At 56.9% G+C, this 12,927-nt stretch overlaps 1 protein-coding gene across 1 annotated transcript; it reads left to right on the forward strand.

The window, feature by feature from the left end:
- The first annotated feature begins 1,589 nt into the window (after positions 1-1,589).
- On the forward strand, positions 1,590-12,574 carry LOC133362876 (T-box transcription factor TBX6-like). The gene is made up of 8 exons (XM_061581817.1): positions 1,590-1,761; positions 3,557-3,654; positions 4,257-4,376; positions 4,991-5,138; positions 5,800-5,952; positions 7,766-7,857; positions 8,901-9,070; positions 9,701-12,574. Exons 1-8 carry the CDS (start codon positions 1,660-1,662, stop codon positions 10,576-10,578), a joined length of 1,761 nt encoding a protein of 586 aa, XP_061437801.1. The 5' UTR covers positions 1,590-1,659; the 3' UTR covers positions 10,579-12,574.
- The last annotated feature ends 353 nt before the right edge of the window (positions 12,575-12,927 follow it).

A 12,927-nucleotide genomic window follows, 5' to 3' on the forward strand; every position in this document is an offset into this window, starting at 1 on the left:
AGCGCGTCGTCCCAACGTTGCCACGTGGTTTACTGGATCCTCGCTGTACAGATATGCAGGCAGGTAGATGGGTAGGTGGGTAAACGGGTGGGTAGGTGGGTAGGGTGGGTGGGTAGGTGAGTGGGTAGCTGGGTAGGTGGGTAGGTAGGTGGGGGGTAGGTGTGTAGGTATGTGGGTGGCTGGGTGGGTAGGTGGGTGGGTGGGTGTGTATGTAGGTGTGTGGCTGGGTGGGTAGGTGGGTGGGTGGGTGTAGGTAGGTGGGTGGGTGTGTAGGTGGGTGGGTAAGTGTGTGTGTAGGTAGGTGGGTAGGTGTTTAGGTAGGTGGGTGGGTAAGTATGTGTGTGTAGGTAGGTGTGTGTGTAGGTAGGTGTGTAGGTAGGTGGGTGGGTAAGTGTGTGTAGGTTGGTAAGTGTGTGTGTGGTGTGTAGGTGGGTGGGTGTGTGGGTAGGTGGGTGGGTAAGTGTGTGTGTGTTGTGTAGGTAGGTGGGTGGGTAAGTGTGTGTGTGTAGGTAGGTAAGTGTGTGTGTGTAGGTAGGTGTGTGTAAGTGTGTGTGGGTGTGTAGGTAAGTGTGTGTGGGTGTGTAGGTAGGTGTGTGTGTGTGGTAGGTATGTGTGTGTATCTAAGCCATGAGCTCAAGAGTCGAGGCTCTCCCCTTTCACCGACCACTGAACCCGTGAGCGCCACGATCCAGGGGGGGGGGTCCCGGGGTCCTGAGGGAGGGGGGGGGGTCCGGGGGTTCCCGGGGGGGGCTGCTGAGGCTTCGTGTCCCATCCAACGCCGCGGGTCCGGGGGGGGGGGGCAGCGCTGCTGTGAGGGAGGGAGGCGAAGCTTTCAAGTTGCCAAGTGAGAGTTAGAGTCGGGGTTGAGGGTCGCGGTGCCTTTGAGCTCGTGCTGTTATTTATTTATTTTACACGCCATTGTCTTAGAGGGGATTAACGGGGGGGGGGGTTGAAAGGGGGGGAGGAGGAAGGCTGGGACTCGGGGGGGAGTTGTATCGTCAACACCAGTGACGATTATCTGAACCGGTCCTGGGCCTCCCCCTAGGTCGACTCAGCCTCAAACGTGTAGCTGGTGCGATGCGATGTTACACATCACTGCTGGAGAGACAAAGGCGGTCTGGGTGTGGTGGCGGCCACCCACCCACTCCCTAGTGCGCCGTGTCGGCTCTCACAGGCGCCACGGTGGCCAGGAGATGTTGACTACCTCGCCTGGTGTGCAGGAGGTCGTGGGTTCGATCCCGACCCTGACGCCTGCTGCTGCTGCTGTATAGTTGGAGTCTGCGTGTCTTTCTCTCTCCCCGTGGTCGCGTGGATTTGTCCTCCGGGTCCTCCGGGGTTCTCCCTCCCACATTGAGAACCAACACCACCACGCGTTGTGAGTTATTTCGCCGCTGGCTCTACATGTCCACGTGGTGATGATGATGATAATCATCCGCCACTTGGTCCAAGCAGCTGTCACCAGTGGTGGCGAGGTCGCTTCTGAGTAAGAGCCACGTAGCAGCTCAGTGGGGCCTGACCTGGTAAAACATTAAAAATGTTAAATTTAAATAGTTTCGAGCTGCCCCGTAAAGTAACGCTGAGCACGGTAGCACCCGGCGCTCTGTGCGTGATCCACCAGCCCCGGCTCACCACGCCCGTGTCGCCTTCCTCCGCAGAGCCATGTCGGGCGAGTCGGGGCCAGGGCCTCGCTCCCCCGCGTCTCCCCCAGAGCCCCCCCCTCCCGCCTCGCCCGCCCACAGTCCCGCCCCCACGCCACAGCAGGTGACACTCCTCACCACCTCGCTCACCAACTCGCTCACCAACTCACCAACTCGCTCACCAACTCACCAACTCGCTCACCAACTCACCCGCTCGCTCCCCAACTCGCTCGCCAACTCGCCCGCTCACTCATCAACTCGCTCGCCATTTCACCAACTCGCTCACCAACTCACTCTCTCACTCACCAACTCGCTCACCAACTCACCAACTCGCTCGCCAACTCGCTCGCCAATTCACCCAATCACTCACCAACTCACTCTCTCGTTCACCAACTCGCTCACCAACTCGCTCACCAACTCACCAACTCGCTCGCCAACTCGCTCGCCAATTCACCCAATCACTCACCAACTCACCCGCTCGCTCCCCAACTCACTCACCAACTCACTCACTCACCAACTCGCCCGCTCACTCATCAACTCGCTCACCAACTCACCCACTCACCAACTCACTTACTCGCTCACCAACTTGCTCACCAAACCACCCACTCACTGACAACTCGCTCACCAACTCACTCGCTCACTAACCCACTCGCTCACCAACTCGCTCACCAACTCGCTCACCAACTCGCCCGCTCACTCACCAACTCGCTCACCAACTCACCCGCTCGCTCCCCAACTCGCTCACCAACTCACCCGCTCGCTCACCAACTCGCTCACTCACCCACTCGCTCACCAACTCGCTCACCAACTCGCTCACCAACTCGCCTGCTCACTCACCAACTCGCTCACCAACTCACCCGCTCGCTCCTCAACTCGCTCACCAACTCGCTCACCAACTCACCCGCTCGCTCACCAACTCGCTCACCAACATGCTCACTCACCCACTCACGAACCCACAGAATTGCTCACCGAATCTCCGATACACTCTCATTGTCAGCCATCCACGAAATCACCCACGCATCCACCGACTCACCAAATCACACACGGTCTGACTAACGTTCTCACCAACTCACTCACCTGATTCCCGTCTCACCAGCTCAGTCACTCACCCATCCCCGAACTGTCAAAACCTCGCTCACCTATTCACTCGCTTCACTCACCTCACCAACTTACCCATTCACCCACCCACTGAACTTCCCAAAGTAATCACCACTCACCCAATCACTCACCCACCCACCCATCTACTAACTCAACAATGGCACTCACTCGCCAAAGGACTCATGCTGCGTGCAGGTGCAGTGGGAAGCGGTGGTGTAGCGGTTAGCAGCGCACTCCGCTACGAACCTAACGAACCCAAGTTCGATTCCCGCTCACGACCAATAGCAGTGGCGAACATTTTCACCGGTCCTGAGCCTCCCCTAGATCGACTCAGCATCAAATGAGTACCTGGTGCAGTGTGTAGTAAGCATCGTTACTAGGGAGACAAAGGCGGCCGGGCGTGGTGCTGGCCACACCACCGCCTCGTGTGCCGTGCCGGCCTTCATAGGTGCTGTTGCTCGCTAACAGCACTTGCCCCAACAGTCTGTTACAGGCTACACGGGGGATCTTTGTTTTTTTTTATTGTATAGCGTGGGGAGCGGTTAGCGTAGCGGTCAGCGCCCTGACCACTAAGCTAACGACTCCGGCCACCGGAGTTCGATTCCCGCTCATGACCAACATCCGAACCGGTCCTGGGCCTCCCCTAAGTCGACTCAGCCTCAAATGAGGCTGAGGGGCGGCCGGGCGTGGCGCTCGCCACCCCACCACGTCGCGTGGCCGTACCGGCCTGCTGCTGCTGCTGCTGCTGCTGCCGCTCGCTCCTCGCGGCACTTGCCCCGGCGGTGTGGTTGAGGCTACCTGGGGGGTCTTTGTCTGTGCAGGGCGGGCTGGAGGGGGCGCGCGTCCACCTGCACGAGAAGGAGCTGTGGGGGCGCTTCCACGACGCAGGCACCGAGATGATCATCACCAAGGCGGGACGGTGAGACCGACGCGACGCGCAAGGCACAACGCAATGTACACACAACGTACACTACACAGTGTACACACAACGCACACTACACAGTGTACACACAACGCACACTACACAATGTACACACAACACACTACACAATGTACACAATGTACACACAACACACACTATAACATGCACGACATAATACACAATATACACACGACGCATTACACAACGCACACTATAAAATGTACACAACACACACACCATATGACGGGAGGCCACGTGGTGTGTGACGGGAGGCCACGTGGTGAGAAACGCTAAAGTGTAATAATGTTCAAACTCGGGGGAGAAAACATTGAACGTGGCACTCGCCTCGCGTCGTCACCCCACGCTGCCGTGACGAGTCATCGGTAACGACCAACGTCACTATCTCCGTGTCCCCGTGTCCCCATGCCCCATATTCCATGTCCCCGTGCCCCCGTGTCCCATATCCCCATGTCCCATGTTACATGTCTCCGTGTCCCCGTGTCCCATGTTACATGTCCCCGTGTCTCATGTCCCCGTGTCCCATGTTACATGTCCCATGTTACATGTCCGATGTCCCATGTCCCCGTGTCCGCACGCAGCCGCATGTTCCCGGGCCTAAAGGTGCGTGTGTCGGGCCTGTCCCCGCGCACCAAGTACATCCTGCTCATGGACGTGTGTCCCGCCGACGGCCACCGATACAAGTTCGCAGACAACAAGTGGTGGGTGGGGCTAGTGGGCGAGGGCGGGGCTAGGATGAGGGGGGGGGGGCGGGGTTAGCGTACGTCGTCGGTTTTTCTGCCGATTCCGTTCCGTACGTTTGTTGTCGTCGCTTGAACGGAGTCGATTCCCAACGGAATCGGAGGTAGCAGGCCACGCGAGAGGCCACGTGGCTCCGCGTGGCGTCGTGTCGGCGCCGGCTACCACAGAGTGGCGGCGGTCGTGTCGCGACAGTTCTCTGCTGTGAGCGCAACGTCTTTAGAAACAGCGGCGCCGCTGCGACGCCTCTCTCGAAAGAAATGAACGCCGAACCCGCGGCCCGCGCGTCCCGAGATTCGGCGGCGAGCGGGGAGACCCTCACCCCCTGCGACCTGCTGACGTCTCGGAGCGTCGGACAGCCGTTCATCGCTCTGCGTCGGGTGGCGGGGGGTTTTACGGCAATTCTACCGGCACACGCGCACACGCGAGCGAGCGCGATCTGACCGGCAAAATCAAATTCTTTGGATCCGTAACATTCGGTGGCGACAGCCCCCGCGCGCCGTGAACGCCGTCGCCGCTGCCGCTGCTGTCGCTGACTCGTGGCACCTGGTGTGCGGGTGTGGGGCGGGGGGGGCAGGAGTGTGAGCGGCAAGGCCGAGGCGGCGATGCCCGGCCGCCTCTACGTGCACCCCGACTCGCCCGCCCCGGGCGCCCACTGGATGCGCCAACTCGTCTCCTTCCAGAAGCTGAAGCTCACCAACAACCACCTGGACCCGTTCGGACACGTACGCCACACACGCACACCACCACTACGTACAGCACACACACACACACCACCACCACTCCGCCTCCTCCTCTCCCGCATCCTCCCCTCTTCTCACACCTCCCCCACCTCCCCTCCACCTCTCCCACCTCTTCCTCCCAATCTCCTCTCCCACCTCCTTTTCCTCCCCTCCTCCTCTCCCACCTCCTCCTCCCCCTTTCTCTCCCACCTCCTCCTCCTCCCTCCGCCTCCTCCGCTCTCCTTATCTGATTGGCTTGTTTACTCTGTACCTGACTGGTCGAGCTGCCGACTGAGTACTTGAATGGGTAGTTTCTCATTCTGTGATTGGTGGCTGCGTGTTCACATGGTGGCTGATTGTAAGTCATTGGTTGAGAGTTAGTAACTGGTTGGTTGACGCTAAAACTGATGAACAGTCGACGTGCTGCCTATGATCGGTTGATCGTCGATATATTGCTTGAATGTGATTGGTTGACAGTTGATGTGCGTGCTGCTTGTGATTGGTTGACAGTTGGCGTGCTGCTTGTGATCGGTTGACAGTTGACGTGCTGCTTGTGATTGGTTGACAGTTGACGTGCTGCTTGTGATTGGTTGACAGTTGACGTGCTGCTTGTGATTGGTTGACAAGCCGGCGTGCGTGCCGATTGGCTGATTGCGCGTCACAGATCATCCTCAACTCGATGCACAAGTACCAGCCGCGGCTGCACGTGGTGCGTGCCGACGAGGCAAACGGCTTCGGCTCGGGGCGCACCGCCTTCAGCACGCACGCCTTCCCCGAGACAGCTTTCGTCGCCGTCACCTCCTACCAGAACCACCGCGTACGCGCACGCTCACCCACTCACTCGCTCGCTCGCTCCTCACTCGCTCACCCACTCACTCACTCGCTCGCTCCTCACTCGGCCTCACTCACTTGCTCGCTTTTCACTCACTCACTCACTCGCTCGCTCCTCACTCGCTCACTCACTCGCTCGTCACTCACTCACTCACTCCTCACACACTCACTCACCACTCGCTCACTCACTCACCCACCACTCGCTCACTCACTCACTACTCCTCACTCACCCACCACTCGCTCACTCACTCGCTCCTCACTTACTCGCTCGCTCCTCGCTCACTCACTCACTCACTCCTCACTCACTCACCCACCACTCGCTCACTCACTCACTCGTAGTCCAGTCTCTCTCCGAGTCGTCCTCTCTCTCTCCTCCGTGTTAAACTGACATCATCATCGTCACTATCGTCACCATCGTTACCATCATCACAGCACCTTCCCACTGCACCGTGTCATCACTCTCTGCCCCCCCTCCCCACACACAACACAGAGGGCACGGACACGTGCAGGAGTGAAGCCGTAGCAATGGCATCGTCAAGTTCCATGCCAGTGCTTGGGGGGGTGGGGGGGTGCCCTGACGCCTCCTCTCCCCGCCACGCTCCCCCCTCTCTCTCTGTGCGTGAGCGGCGAGTTGTGGCGAGCGCCGTGTACGCACGCGAGCCGCGGCCTTTTTACTGCGGAGATTTACGCAGAGGTGGGCTTGGGGGTCGGGTTCCTCCTCCTCCTGCTGCTGCTGCTGCTGCTGCTCCTGCTGCTGCTGTGGACGGGCTACCGTTGGCCACTGCAGGGGGCTGGAGGTTGCCCCCTTCGCTTTATGAGGGCACGGGGACTGGCGAGTGTCAGAGCCCCGAGACGATCCTCCCACGTCTCCGGCGTCAGTATTTTTATTTGTTCAATGGGCTCTTTTTTTCAGCCGGCTTGGCTCAGGTTTGGGTCAAATGCGCCGTTGCGCAAGGGGCAAGCACGGTGGCTAGGAGATGTTGACTACCTCGCCTGGTGTGCAGGAGGTCGTGGGCTCGATCACGACCCTGACGCCTGCTGCTGTATATTTGGAGTTTGCGTGTCTCTCTCTCTCATCGTCATCATCACGGTGGCTAGGAGATGTTGACTACCTCGCCAGGTGTGCAGGAGGTCGTGGGTTCGATCCCGACTCTGACGCCTGCTGTTGTATATTTGGAGTCTGCGTCTCTTTCTCTCTTCCCGTGGTCGCGTGGATTATTTCTCCGGGTCCTCCGGTTTTTCTCCACATTTAGAATCAACATCACCACCATGCGTTTTGAGTGTTTTGCTGCTGCTGAACATGTCAACGTGATGAGCCACTTCCTTGAGTTATCATTTGCGGCAGCCAGGCAGCTTCTGAGAGCTCAGTAGGACCTTACCTGGTAAAATAAAAAAAATAGTTTATAGTTTTTATAGTTTCACTCAGGCAACCGGAGAACAGCAGCAGACTCAGGTCTTTTTCCGTCTTAACTTGTCACTCAAACAGTGAACAATTTTACATAAGTATGCACAAGTACTATTAAGATGAATAACAATACAATTTACTTTAAACTTTTCAATCTAGCCAATGATTTTCTCATGCTTATTTGCGTCTCTCTTCCGGTAACTCAAATCGGGCGATGATTTGAAACACCGCTCAACCAAACTGATCTCCCGAGAGGGGAAACGTCTTGAAATTAAAATGCAGCGCTCTGAGCTCCAGCTCAGAATCAGAATCTTTATTCCGACTTGAGCAGAAGGAGGACTCCATCTCTCTCAGGCCCCCGACTGTCGTTCTCTCTGCCTCTGGCTGCCTGCAGATCACGCAGCTCAAGATTGAGAACAACCCATTCGCCAAGGGCTTCCGTGGCGGGGATGAACTGGAGCTGCAGAGGGTGGCACGGTTACACAGGTAGCAGGTGTGCGTGTGCGGGCGTGTGTCTTCCTGTTCAGCAGGAGCGTCTGAGTGGGGGTGTTTTTTTCTGGAAGACTTTGCTGTTTTTCCCTGGATTTTTCTGTTGCGTGTAGTCACTTTGAGATGTTTCTTGTTCGTGTTTTTGTTTGTTGCGGTTGCACCCGAGTCAAGAGCCGCATGGCTCACAGGGTTATATACCTAATACATGCAACTGAAAAACTGAAACTGAAACAGGTGGTGCATCGGCCACTCATCTCAACCAGTCGACCCACGGCACCTGGTTCTGCCCCGTGGACTGCCTGCCAGCGGGCGTTCGACACTTCACGTGGCCTTAACGTGCACCTAGCCTGGCACAGGCGCGGTGGTGAAGTCACCGCCACTTGGTGGCGAATGGCGGTTGTTGTTCAGGTGAAAGTTGGCACAGGAAGGGGGCACAGGTGGTGCATCTGCCAGTTATCTCAGTCAGTCCATCGCACCTGGGTCTGTCCCGTGACCTCCTGCCAGCGGGCCTTCGATATTTCAAACGTGGCCTCAAAGTGCACCTGGCCTGGCACGACGTCGTGGTTAACGGGGTTGTTGTGTGTTCAGGTGAGTTTGTGTGTTCAGGTGAGTGTGTGTTCAGGTTGGTGTGTATGTGTGTTCAGGTAAGTTTGTGTGTTCAGGTAAGTGTGTGTTCAGGTGAGTGTGTATGTGTGTTCAGGTGAGTGTGTGTGTTCAGGTGAGTGTGTGTGTGTGCGTATTCAACTGCTGGGAATGATAGTGCAGCGGTTAGGGTTCTGCATTATGAACCCGGCGTCCCGAATTCGATTCCCGCTCATGGCCACCAACACCAGTGACGATTATCCGAACCGCTTCTGGGCCTCCCCTAGGTCGACTCGGCCTCAAATTACACATCTGCACCAGGGGAAACAAAGGCGGCCAGGCGCAGTGTCGGCCACCTTGTGTGTCATAGGTGCTGGCTCACTCACAGCACTTGCCCCAGCAGCCTGTCGAAGGCTACACGGGTGTGGGGACCTTTGTCTGTGTCCGTCCACCCACAGCAAGGAGTGCCCGGTGCTCCCGCGCTCCGTGCTACGGCCCGGGATACCCCGGGACCCGCTCATCTCCCACGTCGTCAACTCGGGTTTCCATGGCGACGAGAGGACACTGGTCCCACCCATCGACGGAGGAGGAGGCGGTGGGATTTACTTCACGGAAGCGATCCCGAGAGGTGAGCGTTTGTGTTGCCGCTGGAATCGCGATTCAATCTCCCGGCGTGGCAGCTGAGGTTTCAAATGACGGCCCGCGGCCACCAACACCACCGGTGACGATTATCCGAACCGCTCCAGGGCCTCCTCCCCGAGGTCGCCTTCGACCTCGAATGAGTACCTGGTGCGGTCTGTGAACATCGTCACTGGGGGAAAGGCGGCCGGGCGTGGTGCTGGCTACCCAACCCCCTCTTGTGCCGTGCCGGCCTTTCTAGGTGCTGCTACTCGCTAACAGCACTTGCCCCAACAGTCTGTTAAGACTATACGGGGATCTTTGTCCTTGTTGGAGTGGGGTAAAGTGTGGGTACTCCCACCAACGTCCGAGATGTCTGGCCGGCGTGGAAGAGTAGCCCCCGATGTACCATCTCTCGTTAGCGGACGCCCTTCCGCCAGCAGTGGCGTGGGTGAGTAGTTGCAGGGCTGCGCCTTTTTCACCATTTCACAATCGTGTGCGGCGCCATGTTGACGGAAATGTGACGACGACGACGACGACGATGATCGCCGTGGGTCACCGACACCCAGATCCTCGCCAGCCTCCCTCGAGCGCCCCGTCCGCTGACATAACGAGCAACGCTCGGCCCACCGCTCCGCAGGTGACTGCCCGTACCGGGCGGCCGGCGGCCGCAAGCGCGGGGGGCCTCAGCGCGGAGGAGGAGGAGGCGGCGGTAACGGCAACGGGGGCCTTCCCGCGACGCCGGGCCACGGCGGCCTCCCCGGCCAGCACCCGGCGTGCTTCCCTTGCGAGCCGGTGCGGGCCCGCCACGCCTGCATGTACGCCACCACCGCCGCCGCCGAGCTCGCGCCCGCCGTGGGCCCTCTCGCGCCGCCCGAGATGTCGGCCTACGTCCGAGAGGGCGACGACGGTGACCGCTCGCACGGCCGGCCCACGTCGGACGGCTTGTACGTGCTCTACGGGGGGGCAGGCGCCACCGCCGGCACCGCCGGCACCGGCGGTGTTGTCGGGGATGCCATGAACTCGGGCTGCAGGGTGTGGACGCCCGGCGGAGTCGGCGGGGAGAACGCCCAGTCGGCCGCCGCCTCCGGTGGCCTCCACCACCCGGAGTGGATTCCAGTCGCGACCGGAACGCCGTGCGAGCCCGCGTACCGAGGCTGCGGCGTCGAAGCCGTGCCGGCCTCCGTCTACCGCCGCTGGGACGCGGCCACCGCGGCCGCCGCGGCGTTCGCCCAGGCGTGGGGCAACGGGGCCTCCGCTCCGGCCTGCGGCGGGCAGCAGCAGTACGGGCAGCAGCAGCAGCAGGCGGCGGGTGAAGGCCTCGCCTCGATGATGTTCCAGGATGACGAGCAGTGCCAAGGCCTTGGCCACGAGGCTTCGCCCTGGGCGGCGGGCCTCGTCGGTTCGCCATTCGGCTCGGGCCTCCCGCTGGCGGCAGCGGCGCCCGGCCTGGGGTCTCCGCACGACGGCGCTGACGTGGGGCTGTTTCTGCAGCAGAATGCGCGGAGTCTGAAATGACTGGGGCCCAAATCCTGAGTCAGGAGGCCGGGAAAAAACACGTCGTGTAGATTGTGCGCGTGTGTATATGTACGTCTGTGTATATACTATATGTGCTACTCGCTAATAGCACTTGCCCCAGCAGTCTGTTGAGGCTATTACTGGGGTCCTTTGTCTTTATATATATTATAGAGATCCCGAAGACGTGTGGAGTGGTGATTGTAGCGTTTAGCAAGCGCACTGACCGCACTGTGGACCCGGTTTGCCGGGGTCCGATACGTGAACAGGATGTCGTGGTTGTTGATATCTCATCAATGCCCAGCGGAGGCCTCGCCTAGGCTGACTTTGCCTCACATACGTAGGCCTGCTGCTACACCGTGCAGTGGCCATGCCGACTCACGCACGCATCGGGGTGTGTGTGGTGCTGGCCCCATCACTAACCGGTAACTATGTGCTCACCAATCAGCGCTAGGCCAGACAAAAATGTAGGCTTTTTATTTTTACTTTTCATCTAAGGTGACATCCTAAAGTTACGTGTGCATATATTTGTATATGGTGTACAAACGAGATGGACATGGTTGGGCAAAAATGCCACAATCAAATGAATATTTGGCAAGTTAAAATGTATGTTTATTCATATGAGAGGGCGATCCATTTGTACATACCTCATTGAAGTAATAGGGATACATTCCAGAAACCCATTTTATTTTATTTCAAACCTTATACACGTCTGCCACTAATTACATAGTTTAGGTCCCATGATGTAGCTGCTCAAACCCCGAGCTATGGATGCTCTGATTGTGGCACTGCATTTGTGCTGTTCGCCTTTTGAGACCAGGCTCTGAAGAAAGCTGTCTCTGGCGTGGACACAATCGGTGTGAAAGACAATGTCGCATCATATCCTACCAGAGCGTGTTGTTTGTTTGTGTGTTCACCACGGCTACCGTGTGTGTGGTTAATGCAGTTACAGGATTCTTTACAGAAGATTTCTGTTTGCTGTTTGAACATTTTAACACAACTGTTTTATTGCCAGAAAGGGTAAAACATATCCTCATATTTAACCATAATCTCCCCTCTGTAAGATATGGAACCACCGCGCTCACTATTCGATCAACTATTGAGCTGAAATGATAATTGTTTTTTTACCCTTTTATCTGGCAACAAAACTGACACCTTTTTTTTACAAGAAGTCATGTTTGCATTGGCAACAAAAAACACAACTCTGATAATGATATGCACTGTCCTTGAAATTGATTGGTCCACACCCGAGACAGCTTTTCTTAGAGCCTAGTCTCACATGGTGTTGGACCAGATGACGCCAAAAGGCGCAGCTGGGTGCCATCCAGCCATCAATGGGGTATCTGTAAATGGGTCGCGCTCTCAAGTTTACAGCCAACATCCAGCAGCACACGCAGAAGTTGAAACTCGAATGATAAACCAGTGCGGCATACAACATACTTTATAGACACACTGTGCCACTCGATATTTGTGTGTGTGTGTTGTAACCTATAACCAATTGATTAATTTTATTATTGTTAACTGTAAATTCCTATTTATATGTAATAGTTAAACATAGGGGGGGGGGGAGTGATTTTTTTTGGTATCAAATGGCAAATGCCACGATTTTGCCGATTGTTTTTTTTAAAGGCAAATATAAATCTTGCGACAAGTCTCTGCAGCCAGGCGAGGATTTGTATCCGTGTCCTTTATTTAACCATTCACGGATCGTGGTCACCGAAAACCCCTTCTGCAAGCTGTGCTGTGACGAATGCATCCAAATGTGTGTCTCTTTGTGTGTGTAAGTCAGCAACGGAAGGTGCACCTCGCTTCAGTTCACATCCGTGTACAGGTCATAATTTAAAGTTGCTTTAATTTGAGCTTCTTGAAACTATTGTTGATGTTACCAAGCCCCCACTGAGCATCTATGGAGCCGTTTCCTCAGAAGCGACCCTGGCCACCACAACTGACAGCCACTCGATGACGTGGCGGCTTAATGATTATTATTTATCAATGTGGAAATGTATAGTCGCAGCCAAATACTCAAGACGCGTGGCGATGTTGATTCTAAATGTGGAGGGGAACATCCGGAGGACCCGGAGACAAATCCACGCGACAACGGAGAGAGAGAGAGACGCAAACTCCAAATATACAGCAGCAGCAGGCGTCAGGGTCAGGGTCGAACCCACGACCTCCTGCATACCAGGCGAGGTAGTCAACATCTCTGGATCGAACCCACGACCTCCTGTATACCAGGCGAGGTGGTTACCATCTTTGGATCGAACCCACGACCTCCTGTCTACCAGGCAAGATAGTTAACAGACCTTTCTCAACTCTAAACCGATCTTGAAGCAAGGCGGTGGCTTTCCAAGA

This window comes from Lethenteron reissneri, unplaced genomic scaffold, assembly GCF_015708825.2.
Source record: "Lethenteron reissneri isolate LAM-NWPU_2019-01 unplaced genomic scaffold, ASM1570882v1 scaffold_1636, whole genome shotgun sequence".
Taxonomy (NCBI): Eukaryota; Metazoa; Chordata; class Hyperoartia; order Petromyzontiformes; family Petromyzontidae; genus Lethenteron; species Lethenteron reissneri.